Raw genomic sequence first — 21,769 nt, forward strand, 5'->3', positions numbered from 1 at the left:
GTGGCGAGGAGAGCAAACGCGGCTGTAGGGAGCTTTAATCTGACCTCAGATCCATGTATTGATCCCGCCGTCGCTCGTGGTCGCCCGGATTGCTCCGAGCCAGGATCGTTGGGAGGTCTTCAACAGGCGAAGCCAACCACCCACCACCACCACCACCACCATCATCACCTTAGGTTATGGGCTGAACAGCAGGCCAATTAGCATAAAAAAACTAAAAAGAAAAACTGAGGTTAGCCAAAACAGCTAGCATGTAGCTAAAATATGAGCTAAACTCCAAAATAGTCCAAAAAGCTAGCAGAATGCTAATTCTTAAAACTATAAAACTGTAACTTTTTAACATAATTCGGAATATTATTCCAGAATAAATCAACTTAAACCTTAAATAACTTTCAATATTTTACTCTCCATAAAAATATATTTTGTCAAAATGATACAAGTTAGAAATAACTGCAAGATAACATCGGGCCATAAATAATAATATAAAATGATCTGGAGGGCCGGATCCGGCCCCCGGGCCTTGACTCTGACACATGTACCATGCGTGATTTCAGCTGCCAGCTTCAAGGAGAATCCCTTCAAAGTGCAGAAAACGATCAGAAACTTCAGATTCTGATCGTTACTGATCCAGATTTAAGACTTTTATCACGTGAACATTCAGACGGATTTAATCCACCTGATGCTGCAGAACTTCTTGTCTTTTCCTGGAGGATTTGCTGCTTCAGTTTCCGAGTGTGTTTCATTCATGGAAGCAGATTTTCCCGTCCCGCTCTGATCCAGAACAAAAACCATCAAACTTTAGTCGGATTCCGTTTTTCTAAAGTTCTGAAACGTTCATGACGTTGGAAATAATTGGCTCAGGTTTCATTAAAGTGTCCTTTAAAAGTTTGATGTTTCATCGTGGCCTGAGGAGGTGGAATATGAAGATCCCGACGACGTCTGATAAATGAAAGATCTAATCTGTCAGAGGAAATGAGGATCTGTCACAGTGCACCTGAACTAAATGAGCTTTCGTTCTTATCCTCACATCTCCACCAAGTGTTTTGGCTTCTTTATTCCTCAGTAAATGTTCGTGAGCGTCGAAATATTCCATCTTCTCTGAGTGAAACCGAACTGGGGGGGCTGAGCCCCACGCCGCCTTCAGTCCGCCTGTGGTCGACGTGGCGTTTGAGCTTGTTGAACTTCATGGTCTTGATATGAAAACAGATTGTGGTGAATGTGAAGAAAATAAATGTCATATTTTTATAAGAAATAGTTCAGAGTCTTTTCTGCCCCTCCCCCTTCACCTGTAATGAATCAGATGATCTGTCTTTGATCCATGATCTGATGAGCATCACATGACGGCGCTGAAGTGACCCCATCATGACGGCGATTCTCTGTTTTTGCAGATCCCAAACCGGTGGATTTTGGAAAAGGTCTGGTTTTCAACCCAAAGCCCCCCATCGATGGAGGTGAGCTTCCATCGTCTGCAATGCATGCTGGGAGTTTGTAGGTGCATGACATGGAGCCGTGGTGGTCTGTTATTTTGGTTTTATTCTTTTATTCCAAAGTTAAAGGGTTCTTCAGCTGTAGGTTCAGGTGTTCATCTGCTACTTCCTGTCACCTCCTCCGGGTCCGAAGTCTTTATTCGGTTCTGGAAGTTCTGTTAGATGTTCTTACTGTATGGGGGGGTTCTCAGCAGACTCAATCACCTGCCTCCTCCAGCAGATCCATCGATTCTGTTTGAGCTGAATGTGCAAGTTGGCAGGAAGTCAGTCAGGAGACTGCTGTGGCTTTTCAAAGTAAAACACCCCCTCCCATCCTCTGAGCAGCAGGGGTAGACCCCCTGTGCAGGTCAGTCGGTGTGAGGATTTGTGCGGAGAGATGGATCAATAAAGGTTTGGCAGAAGGTCACCCCGCCCCCTTTCTGCACCTGAGGCTTTATTGGCTGTTTGACAAGTTCAAATCGAAGACGAGAGAATTTCCAAGCGCCTGTTGCAGGACGCTTCACCACAGCCCAGCCTCTGACAGGAGGAGCAGAGGAGGAGCATCTCTGTGTTTGTCTCCTCCTCTTTAGTGTTGCAGACGGCTTCCTTCAGGCAGAAACATCTCTTCATTTAAGCCCCGCCCCTCATTGGCGTTTACTGCCCCCAAACATGAACACAGTGAAGGACGTGTGGGGATTGTGCGTCTTCTTTTGGGTTCTGGTCATTCAGAAATCGACCCGAATGGTTTTAAGTGTTGATGGTTGCAAACTGCATCACAGGCCACGCCCCCCTGCCTCACCGCGGAAGTATCTGACCCTGAAATCTCGTTTCTCCAGGTTACGTCCTGCCGGGCTGGCCGCTGTCATTCTCCACGCCGTCCTCCGTGGTCGACCCGTCCTCGGTCACGCTGGTGTCTGAGAAGGACAACGCCTGGCTGTACACGCTGGACCCCATCCTCCTCACCATCATCGTGATGAGCTCGCTGGGCGTGCTGCTGGGCGCCGTGTGCGCCGGCCTGCTGCTGTACTGCACCTGCTCCTACGGCGGCCTGTCGTCGCGCTCCTCCACCACGCTGGAGAACTACAACTTCGAGCTGTACGACGGCATCAAACACAAGGTGAAGATCAACCAGCAGAGGTGCTGCTCGGAGGCCTGAGGCGGCGGACGCCACGGCGAGGAGCCACCGCGGCCGCAAGACCTATTTGTCATTCAGCCTCCGAGCACCCCCCCTCCCTGCAACCCACAACTCCCTCCTGATGTCTTGTGGGCGGAGCTCAGAGAGCGCAGCCCCCCCACCGTCAGCCCCGTTCCTCTGCCTGCAACAGAGAGCCTGCTCAACTCTGGAAGCCTGTGAATGAAGGAATGATACACGCATTTAAAGGACAGAACTTTAACCTGCAGCCGCAGCTGCAGCCGCAGCCGCAGCTGCTGAAGCTGAAACTGAGGAGGAACTCCAGGACGTTTGGAGCTCGAACGCTGGAGGAAAATCTTTGGTTTATGCAGGACCGACGTCCAGCTGCTTGACGGTTTCAGAGCGCAGCTGCAGCCGTCTGCAGGACCAACGTCTGCAGGACCAATGTCTGCAGGGCCGGCATCTGTAGGACCGACGTCTGCAAGACCGGCGTCTGCAGGACCAACGTCTGCAGGACCAACGTCTGCAGGACCGCCGTCTGCAGGGCCGGCATCTGCAGGACCGACGTCTGCAGGACCGACGTCTGCCTGACGTCTTCGTTTGGGACTTTGACTGAAATCCAACATATCAATGCTCGTCTGCAGCTGCAGACGGTGAAGCAGATGTGAAGAGAGAAGGACATTTTCTTTTTTTGGTTTCTTTTTTCCCGCCTTTAGGTATCGTTTCTGTGCGTTGTCCATTTTCCCGCCTTCGGTCTGCGCTTTGTGAACCAGTGGCATAGAGAAGTGATGGTGACTGTTGGGTTCTGTTCTAGCCTCGTGTCCGTTCGGGTAACAGCGGTTTGTGGAGCTCTTTTGCGTTTCTTCTCCAGTTGTGTTAAAGGTCATTTCTATTTTGGCTTCATTTCATGACAGATTCTTAGGGAAAGTAAATCAGAGGTTTATGGAAATCTAATATGCTGTTATGGAGTCGTACTTTAGATTCAGTATTCTAGAGTTTGGTTTTTGCTAAACATATAAATATATATATCTATTTTTTTGCTTTCCAGACTGGATGATGGACAGACACTGTGTCAAACAATATCAGTGATAGTTTTATTGCAACCTATGGATTGCCAAAGAGCCGTGAGCTCAGTGGGGTCGAGCCGGAGACGGAGGCGGCCGCAGACGCATCGCTGTCGGTCGCCCTGCAGAAAACAAAGCCAGTTCAAACCGAAGGAAGGAGGTGGAGCAGAATCAAGCCTTAAGTACACTACAGTGGAGGACAGCCATCGAAGAGCCAGAGCTGCCAGAGCCGCAGACAACACGGTCCTCAGCTTTGCACCTTAGACTCAACCTGGATGCAGACCCCCCCCCCACCAAACCCCGTCAAACCTGAAGTGATGCTCTGACAGAAAACCCATCATTGGTCCCGTTTCTATCAAATATAATCACCCAAAGTGGTGAAAATTGCACGTCTATTATAAACGCAGGGAGAGGACAAAGACTGAACACAGTAATCAGATTCCATGGCCTGTAATCAGATTACTCTGCAGGCTGGGAGGCAAATTCAAAAACATCATGGAGGTTTCTGGAAACATAAAAAGCTAAAAATGAACTGTAGGAGAGTCTGGAGGGAATGAAACAACGAAACTAAACATAGAAATCCTGAAATCAATCGTCGACCGTTCCTGCGTGACCCCCCCGTCCCTCTGGGGGGGTTAAATAAACCCGGGGGTCAGGCCGCCAAACGGGAACGAATAAAAGAGCTTTGTTTGAAATGCCAGCGTCGCCGGCTGCTCATTCAAACGCAGATTTCAGCGACGCTTCAGAAAAATGTCATGGAGTCAGATCAGGACTCACGCGGAGCGGCGGTCCTTCAGGGTTTCTGACCCCCAGACCAGGTCCACCCCCACATCAACACACAAACCCTTTGCTGTGAGAAGGAAAAGCATGGAGGAGGTCTCCTCTGGACGGTTTTCCAAGTGCCTTGGAGCTCTTACCCTGTTGATGTCTGCGACACGCGAGCGGCGTGGAACGCTCGCCGTCTGCGGCGCTCTGTAGCTTCAGACAGTATTACACACCCAGAGGGACACTTATGCACACAGACACGTCCAGGCGCCGGCCGGGTTATTCCATCCACGTTTGTAGACTTTGTACAGAAAAAAAGTTCTTTTTTAATGTTATTACTATTTAATAAAGGATGAACAACAACCTGTCTTTGAAACGAGGATTTTTATGTCTGAAATGTTTGGTTTATCTAATGAGACGATTATTAATGCTCAGTGATCAAGGGGGGGAGTGTCCACCCCTAGACGTGGGTTCGACTCCATGGAGGTAAAGCAGAGTCTCAGACCTGATGGTGAGGAAAATCACTGAAAGGTTTAAGCTCCGCTGGGATCGATTATTCCATCGGGGGGGGCGGGGGCGGGGCTAATCAACTAACATCTTAAAAAGTAAACGTGTGCTGATGACGGTGGGAGACATGAGAAAACTCCAGGTGAGTTTCTGTCTCAGATAAACCTCTTCTCCAGGTTTCCTGCAGGTTCTGTCCTCACACATCTGGTTCTGCAGGTCACTAGCGTCCCTGTGGATCAGCGTTTGACTCCACGTTCCGTCTGAGACCAGCCTGCAGTAAATGAAGCATTTCCTCCAATGACCAGAAGAGGCAGGCTCCAGAACTGAACCAATTACCATCAAAGATCATCAGAAACCTGCGCTTGACTGAAGTCTCCCAACAGGTCCAGAAATTTCTCTGACAGGAACCTTTCGGGCTGAAGTGGATTGTTCTGGAGGCAGAAGGACACAAGTTAGATCCCAAAGTCCAAACTGCTGTCCGGTTCCAAACCATTTTATCACAAAGGAAGACCTAAAATTCCCTCTCCGATCATCTCTTCATCTGGTTGTCTTTTCATTGTGATGATTCTGTTTTTAGCCAAAATCCCCCCAAAAATGTCATTTTCTAGGACATAGTTTCTGCAGGACGGCAGGAGCTCATTAGAAATTCACGTCTGAGTTGTGGGTGGGACTGATTCACAATTTTAAGCATTTTCTTTATAAATGTCACCGATCCTCGTTGAAGGTCACAGTAGAAGTAGACGGTTGTCGTCCCATTGGTCAACTTCAATGTGACTGACGTCCGACCCGAACGGACCCAAACGGACGGAATGAAAGATCATCCGATGAAAGATGATCCGATGTATTCAAGCTGCAGAACTCTTCGTTAGCATGACACTGAGGTAGAGATTCTCCTGACCATCACAAAGGAAACACTTCAACCAGAGCAGCAAGACGTCTGGATCATTAAAACCACCAGCAGGACACACAGAACCGGGTCAGGAGGAGAAGGTCCAGAAATCCATCCTGTTTATGTTTTAACGTCTTCATCAGAATTTCTTTTCTTCTCCTCCGTCCATCATCCTCTCTTCCTCAGAGGACTGACCTGATTCTCACGTTGTGAACATCTTTCTGAGCACGAGCGGGAAGAGTTCAGCGGACAAACACGGATGATCCGACCGGAACCGACACTCTTATAACAAACAAAGAACCTGACAGGAAACACGAGTCCTGCAGGAATCAAACCAGCAGCTTCAGACAGGAGTTTGTCCTCTCCCAGCTCCCGTCCTTCAAGAATCGACCCGTCTGAAGTGGACCGCTTGTTCCCGCCTCCAGGACAAACACAACAAGAAGATGTGAAACCACAGTCCAGGTTTAATGTTTAACTCCATCTAAAGTCACAGTCCAGCTGAAAATCTCAGTTTAGAAGTGAGTTTCTTTATGTTTTTATGAAAACTTCATTACTCTGAACTAAATCAGCAATAAATGATTATTTTAGTGGTTAAATATTTTATTAATTTTCATGATTTTTTCTAGATGATTTAGAAAGCTTCTATTCCTGCCAGTTTTCTTATGATTACAGATATTTACATTTTATAAATTCACAAACTATACTGATATTGTGAATATTTTTAATCTTATTTTTTTACTGTACATTTCGAGACTAAAGGAGGTTTTCTGACTCATTCAAACACATTAGTTTAAATCTGACTTGGTTTCATAAATTAAGCTCCATAAACAGTTTATATATTTTTAGGGTATTACGTTTTCAAAGGACAGGTGAGTCCGTCACCAGGTGAGCTCTTCATTTAAAAATCGTCTCCTATTGAGGTCTGACCTGTTCAGATGATTCAGTTCTGGGTTTGGAAAACAAACCAGAGCAGAACAGGTTCAGAGAAAAGAAAGTTTGAGTTTCCTCACATTTAAACGAACGTTCAGGAGCTTCAGTCCAACAAACTTCTGCTTCAGATTCAGACTAAAGACCACAGCAGACGATTCACGTTCCCAGAAGACTCCAACCGTCAGGATCTCCACCTTCATCAGTTCTGATCATGAATCCTTTAAGAACAAGTTTTATGAAGATCAGACGAGAGTGCAACAATAAAACCGTCTGGAAGGAAACTAAATCCCATTTTTACTCAACAAGTTCAACGTCCGGTTAATGTTGACCCAATCAGTTATTACAGCGAATTGTTGCAGCACGAATCAGCAAACAAGAAAAGATTCTGTTTGTTTACTTTATTCCTCATTATAATCCAGATTAACTGTAATCAAACTAAGATTAGACTGAAATCCTCACATCCTGTCAGCTTTAGATGCAGCTTTTTCACTGAAATCCGTCAGACTGAAGTTTGATATAATCTGCAGTTGAGACGGCTGACAACAGAAAACGTCTTAATCCCTTTTTTAGATCTTTGTCTCCTAAATCCTGAAGCTCTTCAAACCGTTCTGCTCAGACGTCTGACGCTGCTTCCTCCAGAACTTATGAAGATAAGATCAGATTGATGTCTGCGCTTGGTTAACCTGCTACTGAATTAAGGTTTTCTTTTTTAAGAGGATTATTTACTGAACCCTTAAGTCTGAAACATAACCTGTCAGTGACGGCAGAACCGATCCAACACGGAGAAGTTCACAGAGGAGTCGTCCTTCACCAGTCTGTGAGGCTGTTAGTCTGTGGAGGTGATGGTTGAGCTGACGGAGCTTCACAGCTCAGGAAATATCAGGAAACACCAGGAAAAAATAAGAAACACCCGGAAGCATCAAGAAACACCAGGAAACACGTCAGGACGCGAGTTCAGGCGCAGCAACAATTGGTGTCCATGTAAAGAAAGTCAGAAGCTTCAAAAAGAAGGAGGATCTTCTCATCCAAGCCACGCCTCCTCTCCTGAGGTCGACCACGAAGCATCTCGTTTTAGATGGCTGATAAATGTGATGCTGTTTTAATGAATAAACGGAGCTCTTCCTCTGACCTCAACACTGACACTTCATGATGTTTCCTTCATTTTCACAAAAAATTCTGCAGATTTTCTGTCATTCGGAGACAGAAAACATTCCCTCGTACTTTTCGGCACGTTCTGCCTGAGAACACGGACAGAGACTGTCTGTGCCACACTATTACTTCTATTTTTCGTTGCTTGGCAACCTCACGCTCCCATGGTTTGCACCAGAGACAGCAGTGAGGACAAAACGGAGCCGGTGGAGAGGAGGACCGGATCTCAGGTGAAGGTCCTAAAATATTCCCAGAATCTGACCTGGATCCATGTTTGAAGAACAGGAGCTCCTCCTGAAAGGAGATGTCCACGTTCCTCCATGACAAACAAACCACCTGGTCTGCCTTAAATCTGCAGGAGAGCGACGCAGAAACAGATTCCTGTGAGGAAACATGAACGGAAGAAGAGATCAGCGGGAAACGCTAAACATCAGGAGATTTCTCATTTATCTTCTGTTAGTCCAAATATTCTTAACATAAAATAACTACATGTACTATGTGTAGTGGTCAGCACTCTCACCTGACAGTGAGAGGGTCCTGGTTCAAATCCCAGCTGTGTTCCTCCTGTGTGCAGGTCTCTCATGGATCATGTGTGGATCCTCTCTGGTTTCCTCCCACAGTCCAGAAACAGGATTCATTGGTTGGTTGGAGCTTCTGTGACCCCAAAAGGGATGAAGCCGGATTGGAAGATGGATGGAAGTTAAAGAAAGGAATTTGACATAAATATTAACCTCAAATCTGCACAGCTTCTTTCATGACCTTACAATATGCAGCTTTTGAACAAAAACAGACCAGAGAGAAAATGTTTTTCATTTTTACTGTCTGAAATGTTTAAATTTATCAAGTGTTAACACAAAAGTGCACAAAAACTCATCAACAGTAAGATAAGCCGAACTCTAAAGACTTACTATGTCTGCAGTATTACTGTAAGAAAATGAACCTGCAGACATAAAAAGACAAAAAAAAATAAGTTCCAGTCACATAGTCAAAATGTTCTGTTTCAATGCACAACAGACAAACCTTTCTTCATCATCTGGACAAAAACAAGTGTTAACTTTCTCTCTGATCTGATGTTTTATCTTCTCTTTCTTCTCTCTCACCTGAAGCCTCAGACTGCAAAGTCAAAGCGGTACAAATCCTGCAGATCTTGCTCCAGGTGTTTTGTTTTCTGTTCCTTTACACATCCGTCTGAGCGTCATGTTAATCCGACTGGGAACAAACCACAACGATCATTTTCTCCTTTGCAATCACTTTTACAACGGTTGATACGTCCATGTTTAAAAGAGGCGCCATCTACACGCCATTCCCAAATCTGAACCCCTGCGATTACGCGTGAAGATGTTACAACAGGCTGAACATTCACTCGCGCTCAGAGAGTTCTCGATTCGTATGTAGACTTAAAAAAACTAGCGTAGCAACCCGCGATCACCTGAGTTCCAGACGCGGACGCTCGAAATTCTGGTCTGCACGCATTTACATCGACTTTTCATCCTGACACAGCCGGTGTGTGTGCACCGTTACCGTGACAACACACCGGACCACGGATCTGTCCGATTTTAGCGAAAAAGCGGTCTAAACAAAAAACATATTAAAGTATTAAAAACTGATTGAATATTTATTTATTTTGTAAGTGACATTGGTAAAGGTGTTTTAACACACGTTGAAAGTGAAGAAATGTTTCTTTGCGAGGTATAATTAATTTGCATTAATAAATATGAACATATTTTTTGATTAATCATGTACATTAACCTTTACAGCCTGAGTTGCATTTAATGTATGGTTGATTACTAAACTTTATTTTGAAATACTGCATTGTAATTTATTGTTAGATTTTAATGTGTGTAAAGTTTCTTAGAGAAAGTTTCCTTCTTCAGGAACTTTTCTAGAGATTTTTCTATGATCTATTTGGGAGTTTACCCCAAAGGGTAACCAAACAGGGAAGTTGAAGGTTGACTCCGCCCCCAACCGAAATGTGAAAATCCAGTCAGAGGGGCGGGGCTGGGGAACAAGATTGTTATTACTGGAGCTGCAGATCAAGATGTGAAACTTCTGAAACATGTCTGACCATCACAAAATTCAACTGTAATACCTCGATTCAGCCTGTAGGGGGCAGCACATAGACGGGTTTTGACTATATTCTCAAGAATTAAGCAATTTTATTGTAATTGATCAAAAATTTGATAGTGACCAACAGACAGCACTTTTAAAGCCCAATTTATTGAGAAAAACACCAAAAACACTGATTTATGGTTTGGTTACCCTTTAAAGAAGTCGGGATGTTTGTCTTCCTTCAGATCAGGACGTGTTTGCGGTTCTCAGATGGTTCTGTGTACGGGACGTTACAACACGCGTCTGTCTGAGGGTTATGCAGAAATAGCATGACATCCCTATAATAACAGGCGGAAGTTCTGATGATACTGAAGAGATGGTGGCGCTTTCAAAACCATCCTCTCTGACCTGGACCTTCGATGGAGGCGGCAGACTTTTGGACCGAGTTCTCTTCTTAGTGTCTCATCCATGAAGTTACTGTCTGGACCAGAACCAACCAAAGCTCAGGAGAACCTTCTGAAAAATGAGGAGCAAAAGTCTGAGCGACTCTCGATTTAATTTCACTAAAGATAGAAACTAGTAAAACTAAAGGTTCTGGTGGATTTCATTCATATGAAACCAGAACTGAGCAGTTTTCAGACCTCCTCTTCACTGTTTTAGACCCGTTTGCTCCGTTATCACCAGAACCTGCTCCCTAACCTCTTCATCATCTCCCTCAGAACCGAGCCGGGTCAGCGTTAAGGACGTCTTCGTCCTCTAAAAGAGTGCCTGTACCTGTGGAGGTCTTCACCGTACAAAAGCATTCCCACACAGCCCAATATCCAGTCATTACTTTTACAGATAGCATCAAAGAGGGATTACACAAACCCCGCAGCTGAAAACCCTCCTGCTGTTCAATAATTCATACATCTATGGCAGAGATATTACTGAATACTTGTAGGCATGAAGGTGCCAGAGGGGCTTTAAGCAGCAGAGTCACTTTTTTCTTCTGCACCTTTTATGATGAAGCCGTACGAACTGCTGTAAAACTTCTTCCTGACAAATTAAAAAAGGTGTTTTAGTCAATTTGCATTCAGGCCACGAAATTACTGCCTGACAGCAACAATTTGCAGTAATAGCTGCTTTGTTCTCCTCTTCCTCACTGTGCCTTCAAAACAAGGAGAGGAGGAAGAAGAAAAGGGTTTTTGTGATGTTTTGTAATGAAAAATGTCACATAATAAAAACTCGTCTACAGTTTCTCTTTATTGTGATGCTTTTTTTGGTGTATTTGTGCATCGAACTGTAATGTCAACATGTAATTAATGTCTCCACAGGTGTGCAGGTGACCACAGCACCTGAGCATCAATCAAAGCTGCACGGTTTGTGCACGTGCACTCCAGTATTTTCTCGGGCAGTCGTGCGTCCGTGTTTTCGCCGAGCTTTGCCTTTACCACCAGCTCGGGGCAGTGTGCTTATTGGATCGCTGACATGTTGTTGAATAATTCATCAGCTGATGGAGAGTGACAGATGACTCCCTTCAGGAGCGAACGCCTGTGTTCCAGCAGGTTCATTTTAAAAAGTAATAAAGAAAATGTGATGTTTGGATGCTGGCTGCTGCAGCTGCTCAAAAACATTCTAAACATCAGGAGAAAATGACGTCAAATGTGTTTTTAGACAAAATGCATCTGAGGAGATTCTGCATGTTTAGAATTCATCATCCAGAACCAGGTCGTGGGGGCAGAAGTCAAAGCAAAGATGCCCAGTGGGACATGCCCGGAACATCTCTCCAGGGAGATGTCCAGGAGGCATCCGAAAAACCATAAGGCTCTATGCCTACAGTCTACATACTCCAATGCCTCGTTTCCACTGAGCAGTCCAGACCGGACTGGTACAGTACTTTGAGCGGTTCAGTTATAAAATTGACCCATTAAAGAGGATTGTTTCGTACCATTTCTGGTCCTCCGTTGGTTGTAGATCCATAGAAAAAGAACAGACCAGTTAGGGCGGAGCTTCTGTCGTCACATGATGAAATTCATTGATTAGCGGAAAGGTGCTACGCCGACAGAGAGCATCCGACCAGCGCTCAAGATCCAAGCCGAAAATGTTATCCTCTTTCCAGCTGGATTCTTCTTCGCCTCCCTTAATCTTGTTTTACAAAGAATGTTAAGTTCTTTGCATTCAGTATTATGGGGGTTAGGAACCGGAGACACGCCGAATCCGTGCATATGGAGAACCGCTGTCGCTAAGTCATTGGTCTACACCCTGCATACCTCTTGATGGTCCAAAACTCCAGAGAAACACTCCGTTGAATTGCCCAGACCATTCTAAACCGTCCAGGAGTGAAAATGAGGCACTAGAGAACCCTCCCCAGGACAGCTCAGGGGACGTGGTCAAACGCCTTCTCCAAATCCACAAAACACATATGGACTGGATGGGTGAACTCCAACGAGCCCTCCAGCACCGAGGAGAGGGTGTAGAGCTGGTCCACTGTTCAACAACCAGGACAGAAACTGTTGTTCTTTAATCCAAAGTTCGACTATCGGACGGACTCTCCTCTCCAGTACCCTGGTATAGACTTTCCCAGGAAGGCTGAGGAGTGTGATTCCCCGGTAGTTGGAACACACCCTCCGGTCCCCCTTCTTGAAAAGGGGAACCACCACCCCAGTCTGCCAGTCCAGTGGTACGGTTCCTGTCTGCCACGCAATGCTGCAGAGACGAGTCACCCAAGACACTCCCACAACATCCAGAGACTTGAGGTACTCAGGGCGAACCTCATCCACCCCCGGAGCCTTGCCACCGAGGAGATCTTTGACTACCTCAGTGACCTCAACTTGGGTGATGGACAGTTCCATCTCAGCCTCTGCTCCCTCAAGGGAAGGCGTGAAGTATTCCTTCTACCGCCTGACAACCATCCGGCGGGACAACCATCCCGCCGGATGGTTTGCCAGAACTTCTTCAAGGACAACCGACAGCCCTTCTTTATGGCCTCACCAAGCTCCTCCCAGGACCGAGTTTTTGCCTCCAAAACAGCCCGGAGAGCAGCTCGCTTAGACTGCCGGTACCTGTCAGCTGCCTCTGGAGTCCTATTGCAGCTTCAACTCTTCTGGGAAGGCTGTCCACAAGGTTGAGGAGAGTATTTATAAGAACTCTGGATCATTCTTCCAAAAGCTCATTGGTCAGGTCACACTGATGTTGGTGGAGAAGGTCTGGCTCTCAGTCTCTGCTCTAATTCATCTCAAAGGTGTTCTATGGGGTTCAGTTCAGGACTCTGTCCTCCATGTCTTTATGGACCTTGGTTTGTGCTCTGGTGCACAACAATGTTGGAAGATGAAGGGCCCGCTCCAAACTGTTCCCACTAAGGTTGGGAGCATTGTCCAAAATGTTTTAGCCTCCTGAAGCATTGAAAGTTCATTTCACTGGAACCAATGGGTCTGAAAAACAAGCACACACCATCATTCCTCCTCCACCAATGCAGTCTGAAACGTCCCGTTCTCCTGCAACCACCAAACCCAGACGGTCCAACAGATTTATATTTAGGACATTTCAAGACTGGATTTGTTGCTCAGGTGGCATCCTATGACAGTTCAACACTGGAATTCACTGAGATCCTGAGAGCAGAACATGCTTTCACTGATGTTTCTAAAAACAGTAAGCATGCCAAGTGATTAAGACTCCTTATTCTGATCATTTGGATGGGTGAGCCGATACTTTTGGTCATATAGTGCATGTTTATGACTTATAAACATAGACACATCTTCAAGTCAAAAAGACAAACATCCCAATATCAGCAAGACTCACACTCCTCCGAAACCCTTAGCTCTATTTCAAATAATCCTCGATGTGGACTCTAGGAGCAGTGAAGACGATTCTTTTGTTGTGGAATCAGAGTTCATCTTCTCAGATTCCTCCTATGATGATGATATGCCAGTACATGGATTTGAAGCCAGAACATCCTCTCCACATGATACTTATACATAAGTAGACTAATAAACTATTAATTGTTGAAAAAGAGAATGATGAGAAGCCTTCATCTGTAAAAAGACAATTTTCCCAATTCAAAAAAGGCAACCAGAATGTTGAAGACAGCCAGTGGTGCCACAAAACACAGACACAGACAGAAGGTCATTAAATGCATCAAAAAGGAACATGACATTCTGCATTGCGAAATCAGGAAGTCATTGTTGATGGTTTAAACGCATTTGTCTGTGTTAAAAATATTTCTTTCACCTGCATTGAACAGTTTTGAGGTTAAAAATAAAATTTAAAAGTAAAAACAAATTTTTAATGTGTAATATTCCTGAGCCTGATTCGAACCCATGACCTTCTGAATGCGAGTCCGCAGCCCTAACCACTTGACCGTCTAGTGGCGGAATCTGGAATGCATGTCAAACTTAAATTTAAACATGACATTCTGCATTGCGAAATCAGGAAGTCATTGTTGATGGTTTAAAGGCATTTGTCTGTGTTAAAAATATTTCTTTCACCTGGATTGAACAGTTTTGAGGTTAAAACTAAAATGTAAAAGCAAAAACAAATTTCTAATGTGGACTATTCCTGAGCCGGATTCGAACCCATGACCTTCTGAATGTGAGTCCGCAGCCATAACCACTCGACCGTCTAGTGGCGGAATCTGGAATGCATGTCAAACTTAAATTTAAACATGACATTCTGCATTGCGAAATCAGGAAGTCATTGTTGATGGTTTAAAGGCATGTGTCTTTGTTAAAAATATTTCTTTCACCTGCATTGAACAGTTTTGAGGTAAAAATAAAATGTAAAAGTAAAAACAAATTTTTAATGTGGAATATTCCTGAGCCGGATTCGAACCCATGACCTTCTGAACGTGAATCCGCAGCCATAACCACTCGACCGTCTAGTGGCAGAATCTGGAATGCATGTCAAACTTAAATTTAAACATGACATTCTGCATTGCGAAATCAGGAAGTCATTGTTGATGGTTTAAAGGCATTTGTCTGTGTTAAAAATATTTCTTTCACCTGGATTGAACAGTTTTGAGGTTAAAACTAAAATGTAAAAGTAAAAACAAATTTCTAATGTGTAATATTCCTGAGCCGGATTCGAACCCACGACCTTCTCAATGGGAGTCCGCAGCCATAACCACTCAACCGTCTAGTGGCGGAATCTGGAATGCATGTCAAACTTAAATTTAAACATGACAATCTGTATTGTGAAATCAGGAAGTCATTGTTGATGGTTTAAAGGCATTTGTCTGTGTTAAAAATATTTCTTTCACCTGGATTGAACAGTTTTGAGGTTAAAACTAAAATTTAAAAGTAAAAACAATTTTCTAATGTGGACTATTCCTGAGCGGGATTCGAACCCATGACCTTCTGAATGTGAATCCGCAGCCATAACCACTCGACCGTCTAGTGGCGGAATCTGGAATGCATGTCAAACTTAAATTTAAACATGACATCTTTGCTGACAAAAGTCTTTATAAAGAGAACATTAACACCTATGAGAAATCTACAGATACTAACAAACGTCTAATAAGCATCTTTACAGTGTTAGCTTTTAGTCTTATAAATGTCCCTAAAGGCTCATAAACACATTCATGCTTATTAAATTCTTCACTGGATTGTTAAGGAATCTTCTGGTTAATCTGTGTGTCCGTTCCCTTAATTCATTTGTTGTGGTCGTTTTTATTTATTGTTCATGCTAACTTAACTGTGCATGAAGACATTTCAAAATAAAACGAGCTGTGAACAAAAGGAGTCAGACAGAAAATAACGACCCTATTATAATCTTCTACATCAACACGACAAATTCAAGCAATAATTCCAGTAAACGTTTCTTTCCAAAATCATATTTGCTTCTCGAAGCGATAGAATCACCAGGTACGGTTTGAGTTTACCGGATTTGTTTCCATTGTATTTATCTAATGTTTTATCCCTAGAAATTTTTATTTACCTGTTTCTACATCTTAACACCATAAACTGATGAATGTGTCTCAGAGTTGTACTGAAGTCATTTTAAATTATATTATCGTATTATCATATTTCCCTCAAACACCACCAAAACTCTTTTTATTAGTCAGTAAATAATTAATTCTTCAGCTCAGAGGAAATTCATCAGGACTGGACTATATTTACAGCATCGATTCAGACTGTTACAATCAGACATCAATCTGCTGGAAGAACCGAGTCAGCAGAAAACCTTCAGGAGACCTTCAGCTTCTGCTGAGGTAGGAGGAGGTTACCGACCCCGACAGCAACACATCTGTGTGTGTGCATGTGTGTGTGTTTGTGTTAGTGTGCGTTTGTGTTAGTGTGTGTCTGTGTTAGTGTGTGTCTGTGTTTATGTATGTTTTAGAGTTTCTGTGTTTTAGTGTGTTTGTTTTTAGTGCATATTTGTCTGCATGTTTGTGTGTTTTAGTGTGTGTGTGTAATCATGTGTCAATGAGGGTTGAACATTTCTCTCTTTCAACACTAAAACATTCAGATGATAAAGTTTAAACAAATTTCATTTTTAAAAATGTTGATTATATTTTCATAATCTGATCTGATCTGATGATATTTATCTGAACATCTTCAATCTGAGAACTTCCATCAGAATCCTCAGATCCTAAAGCACTGGAACTTCAGCCATCAGTGAAACCAGAACTTTTCCAAAGGTTCTGATGGATTCTGATTGGATGTGATCGGGCAAACGTGTGAAATGACCTTCAGGAGAAGGTCATCTCGAACCAGGAGCAGCTGGACGACCAGCAGTGACGACATTCATTCTATTCCTGTTTCATCAGACGAACGTTAGAGACGTAGAGGAACACGTTTGAACAGAAGGTTCTGTTCTGATGACAGTGGTTCTGGTGTTGGTGTGGCGCTGACAGACAGGAGAAGAGAAAGTTACTTTGAGAACGAGTTTTAGAGACTAGAGTGTGAAACCAAACGAGTAGCAGCCGGACCAGCGTGTTCCGAGTGTGAGACAGCCGTCCTGATGCCTTGATGTTCTCAGGCTCTGCGGTGTCATTCACCCGTTCCGCCGTGTCAAGTTCCATCTGGCCACGCCCCCCTTTCTCCCCCCTTCCAAATATGGGCATCCCGTCCCTCCGGCCGCTGAAAGGGATTATCGTGTTAATGTCTGAGCAGCTCGAGTGACTGAGATGCAGCAGAGGAGACGGTGCTCGCCGACACCAGGTTGTGCACGTGTGTGTGCACATCTGTGCACGTGTGTGCTCCAACACTCACACTGGAAAGGTAAACATTCAATATTTAGTCAGTAAAATTTGCATCAATGATCCGTCAGACTAGAGGTGTGTATTTTACGATACGTTCATCGTGATACGATACGCATCACGATGAACGTATCATGATGTTATACACATATGTATCACGATGAACGTATCATGATGTTATACACATATGTATCACGATATGTTCCAGGACTATTTTTCAGTTTTTTTAAAGACCATGACTTTACAACAGAGTGTTAGGACCACCAAAAAGAAAAAAAGGATACTGTATTACAATTCCTTTTCTCATAAAAAGATGTCTTTAAATTCACATTTTCAGTTCATAAATATAAAACGTAAAAACATGTAAATCTACGTGAATAAAGTCATAAATTTAGCTTAAAATAGTTTATGACTTTTTAAGTCGTAAATTCATTCATTCATTCATCTTCTTGTCCGCTTCTTCCCTTTCGGGGTCGCGGGGGTGCCGGAGCCTATCCCGGCTGCTGATGGGCGAAGGCGGGGTTCACCCTGGACAGGTCTCCAGTCTGTCGCAGGGCCTCAATCACACACACATTCACTCTCACATTCACACCTAGGGGCAATTTAGAGTCACCAATGAACCTATGAAGCATGTTTTTGGACGGTGGGAGGAAGCCGGAGTCCCCGGTGAAAACCCACGCATGCACGGGGAGAACATGCAAACTCCACACAGAAAGGTCCCAGCCGGGATTCGAACCGGGGCCTTCTCGCTGTGAGGCAAGAGCGCTAACCACTGCGCCACCGTGCAGCCCTAAGTCGTAAATATACCACTTTATTCTCATTTACGAGATTTAAAGTAGTAATTAAAAAAAAAACTTGTCCATAAGCTGGCCCTAATACTAATAAAAACTCTACCTGAATATTAATGCACTTTCATGTTAATAAAATGGCAAAAAATTATTTTATTTAATGATCACAGCGCTAAGATCTACAACTGCACAAGTTTCTTTTATCCAATCTGATAAATGGAGCTTCTCTTTTGATAAATCAAGAAACATTTGTTCTCCAATTGAACGGTCATTATCGTTTGATTTCCTCAACAAAATATTTTTCAATATAAGATAAAAAAACAGAATAATGAATGTGCAGTAACCACTAAGGTTCTGAAAAAGGGCTATAAAGTGCTGAAAGACGCTGAACTATGTTTGCTCATAACATACTTAAATAAATGTCAACATTTTAAATCGATACAGGTATGAAATATTGCGATTCGATATTTCCGACATCAAACCAGAAATCGGTTTTCATCTTTTAAGGTCGTTTCCACCTCGAGTTCATGAAGATCGTGTATTTCTGCGTTTCCTCACAGCTGTTGGTCAGAAATATCTGCTGTGACCAAATCATGTTTCAAAAGCTTTTGAGCAGCTGGAGAAGATTCTAAAGGGTGGCAGTGGCTCAGGTGATAGAACAGGTCGGCCAATGATAGAAGGATAGGCGGTTCGATTCCGGCTCCCGCCAGCCAAGTGTGGTTGTGTCCTTGGGCAAGGCACTTAACCCAACTTGCCTCCAGTGTGGCTCCACTGGTGTGTGAATGTGTATGAATGTCCCGTTGATGGTCAGAGGGGCCGTAGGCGCGTACTGGCAGCCACGCCTCTGTCAGCCTGCCCCAGGGCAGCTGTGGCTACAGTAGTAGCTTACCGTCACCAAGTATGAATGAATAATGGATATACAATGTAAGAGCTTTGAGCGTCTGGAAAAGTGCAGATAAATCTAATCCATTATTATTATTATTATAGCAATGAAGGAAAAGCGCCGATTTGCTCTTCATGTGAAGTTTAATAGATGTTTTGATGAGTTTGCAGAACGTTGTAGAGGATTCTGCAGCGTTGTCTCCTGCTGGATATTCAGTCACTGACACTGATAGTTGTCTCAGGGTTTCTGAGTCAGAAGAAGGGAGACGAGATTCTGGGAGAGTTCCTCCGTCCTTCAGAACTCACCTGCAGATGTTTCCTCACTTGAGATTATGTCCACAACTTCCAAAGTATTTTATACTTTAATCCTTAAAATTTACGACCAGAAACACGAGGAACAAGTGACGGACCGACTTCCGTCTTTAGGCTGGTTTGTGAATGGAATGATCCGGGCCGGATCTGATCCAGCTTCACCTTCTTGTTCTCAGAGATCCTTCAAAGTGTTTAAAACCTGCAGATCCAAACGTTTCCTGTTTTATTGTGAAATAGTTTCCCTCAGAGCCAGAAGCGTTACTTCATTGTTTGGGTTCTGAGGGTGCAGCTGGAGAACGGGTCATGTTTTTGTGACCACTTTACTGCGTTTCAATGAAATCGTGTCCAGCTTGAGAACAAACCGACTCTGCAGCCGAAGGAGCAACAGAGGAGACAAAAGGGGAGTCTGACAGGAGGAGGAGAAAAATGTGGGGAGCAGAAATAACTGCAGACCCCCCCAAAGGAAACCGGCGTTTGAAGGAGTGAGACACGCCCATCGCACAACAGTGGAGACATGAACTCCTGGTTCTCCTCCCTCCGTCTGCTGCACCTGGCTCCTTCACTCCTTCTCTTCCTCTTTACTCCTTTCATCATTCTTCTTTCTTCTGAATGAGTAACCCTCCTCTTCCTCTCCATCCATTCTGGGAAAAACGTCTTCCTGCTTCCCTTTTCTCCATCGGACACCATCTGTTTTCACTCCTCCGTCTCCTCCCTCCATCACTTTTTTATCTCCTCCTAAGACAAATGTGTGCGTTTGTTTGACAGACTGTTCCTCTCATCCCATCCGAACATACGTAGACGGCGTCCGGACGTGGTCCAAAGTCTCCGTGGTCAGTGGTCCTCCGCTCGTCAGGTTCCCATGAAGAATTGAAATTATTCCCAGAAGTGGTCCCACCCCGACCTCCTGAAGAGGCGGCCGCCATGTGTGGGGGGGTCACGGCGGTGCACAAACTGAAAGGACTTCAGAAGAAGACTCAGTCAAGCGTCTCAAATCCGATGTCACTCTCCGTCCGACACGTCATTAAACTCTGTGAACGGGTTCATTCGCTCCAAAGAAAAGAGGCGGCAGACTGAAGCTGAGCTTCCAAATGTGAAAATGATGCAAGAAAAATGAACCAATTACTGAGCAAACGCCGTCAAGGTCCAAGTTTTAGGTCCATCACGACTCCAGAACTTCTAAAAGACTAAACAGAGTCCTGGACTGGGACGCGTAAACTCTAAATCTTTAACGTACTGTAACTTTTCAACCGTTAGAATCTCCTGGGATTAAAGTGTTTCCGCTAAAGAATTACAGTAAATCAAAGAACATTTCCAGCCAACAAAGCCAAGTGAGTCCATATGGTTTAAAAGTGAGCAGAAAATGGTTGTTCAGTTTCTGTGGTGGTCCCGCATCCAGTGAGAACTCAGTGGGTTAGCTCGCTACGCTAGCCAGCTGCTGGTGGACAGCGGAGCTCGCTAGCTTGATACAACGGAGCTGGCTAGGTCACTATAAATTGGCTAAGTATTATGCCACAGCAGAGCTAGCTTGATTGCTAAGAGAAGCTCGCTAGCGTGATTTTTAATAAATTAAATCTACATAACGGATTCTCAAATAGCAATGCATTGTGGTCTATTTTCATCAATCTAGTGAGCATTAATTCACTCTGGATCGTTGCAAAGACTCCTGGGAATTTTCCATGTTACTGGATTTTGGAATTGTAGATTTGGACGTCCTGAAAAATAACGCCTGATACAGAGCCGTAACTGGTGAGTAAAGAAGGAGGAACTTCCTGAAGCTCCAGAAACATGAAGCAGAGACAGAAATGTTTGAAGGACGACGTCCTCCAGAGGTCAACAACAGTCTGAGATCTTCTGGATCTCCTGAAGCTGCACTTAGGACAAACAGAACCCTCAGTTCAGGATCAGGAATCGTCCTGAGGTTTCCCAAACCGTTGATCCTGACCTTCACAGCTCCGTTTGGACAGAGGGGTGTTCGGACAAACTGGTTTCTGCTGAAGAAATCGAAGTTCTACAGAACTTTAAAGATTTCTTCTCCAGTCCAGAAGACAAATGACAGGAAGTTCTGGTTCCTTCACCTCTCTGTAACCTGCTCCTCCCATCCCTCATGTCCTCCTTCCTCTACCTTCTGTCTCCAAACGGGACAGATGGACCCGCCCCGTGGTCATTTGCCCTTTGAAACTGCTCCTCCTGTTTCAGCTTTTGGGTCGCTGTCATTTTGATTGGACCTCCGTTTGCATCTGAAGGAGTTTCTGAGCCCCTCCTCCTCCTCCCATGAGTCTCTGAGGATCCAGAACTGCTTTTATTGGCTTTTTCTAATAAGATAATCATTTTTATTCACACCGCCGGTTCCCCCCCATTTCACCCCCCACTAAATTAAAGAGATTACTCACTTCTGACAATTTCCCTGTTTGGTTCCTGCTGGCCGTTCATGCAGATGGAGGAGCCAGCAGCCTCGCCAGCACACGTCTGTCTCTGCGCCGGCGAGCTCGCCGGTTTCTGATGGTTCAGCCTATGGAGTCATCACGACACAGGAAGTGATGGAGGAAACTTCAAAACACGACGACATACAGGAACCCAAACGACTGAGGTCTGCAGACACAGATCCTCTGAAAATAAAGATTTATTTTGAGAAATCCAAATTCTTTAATTCAGCAAACGTGAAGAC

The 21,769-nt window shown here is 44.4% G+C and overlaps 1 protein-coding gene and 2 long non-coding RNA genes across 9 annotated transcripts in view; 2 read left to right on the forward strand and 1 right to left on the reverse strand.

The window, feature by feature from the left end:
- LOC112155447 (neuropilin-2) overlaps positions 1-4,787 on the forward strand; it is an 84,301-nt gene extending 79,514 nt beyond the window's left edge. For both annotated transcript variants that reach the window (XM_036209610.1, XM_024287068.2), the window contains 2 exons: positions 1,386-1,448; positions 2,300-4,787. In XM_036209610.1, the coding sequence (XP_036065503.1) occupies positions 1,386-1,448; positions 2,300-2,619 (383 nt within the window). In that variant the 3' untranslated portion in view covers positions 2,620-4,787. The remainder of the gene's footprint in view (positions 1-1,385; positions 1,449-2,299) is intronic.
- Positions 1-21,769, reverse strand: part of LOC118597912 — a 38,642-nt gene that overhangs the window by 15,057 nt on the left and 1,816 nt on the right. Inside the window, exons 1-5 of one of the 6 annotated variants that reach the window (XR_004946922.1) lie at positions 10,357-11,420; positions 10,159-10,255; positions 9,000-9,108; positions 8,420-8,553; positions 7,894-8,280 (exon numbers count right to left, since the gene is read on the reverse strand). This is a non-coding gene — a long non-coding RNA (uncharacterized LOC118597912). Of the gene's footprint in view, positions 1-7,893; positions 8,281-8,419; positions 8,554-8,807; positions 8,840-8,999; positions 9,109-9,328; positions 9,424-10,158; positions 11,421-21,494; positions 21,614-21,769 lie in introns of those variants that run through there. The other 5 variants (XR_004946923.1, XR_004946920.1, XR_004946919.1 and 2 more) reach the window with 5 other exon arrangements.
- Positions 8,250-8,640, forward strand: LOC112155458. Its single transcript, XR_002920794.1, has 2 exons — positions 8,250-8,354; positions 8,474-8,640. It is a non-coding gene; the product is annotated as an uncharacterized LOC112155458 (long non-coding RNA).

This window comes from Oryzias melastigma, linkage group LG21 (genome assembly GCF_002922805.2).
Source record: "Oryzias melastigma strain HK-1 linkage group LG21, ASM292280v2, whole genome shotgun sequence".
Classification (NCBI taxonomy): domain Eukaryota; kingdom Metazoa; phylum Chordata; class Actinopteri; order Beloniformes; family Adrianichthyidae; genus Oryzias; species Oryzias melastigma.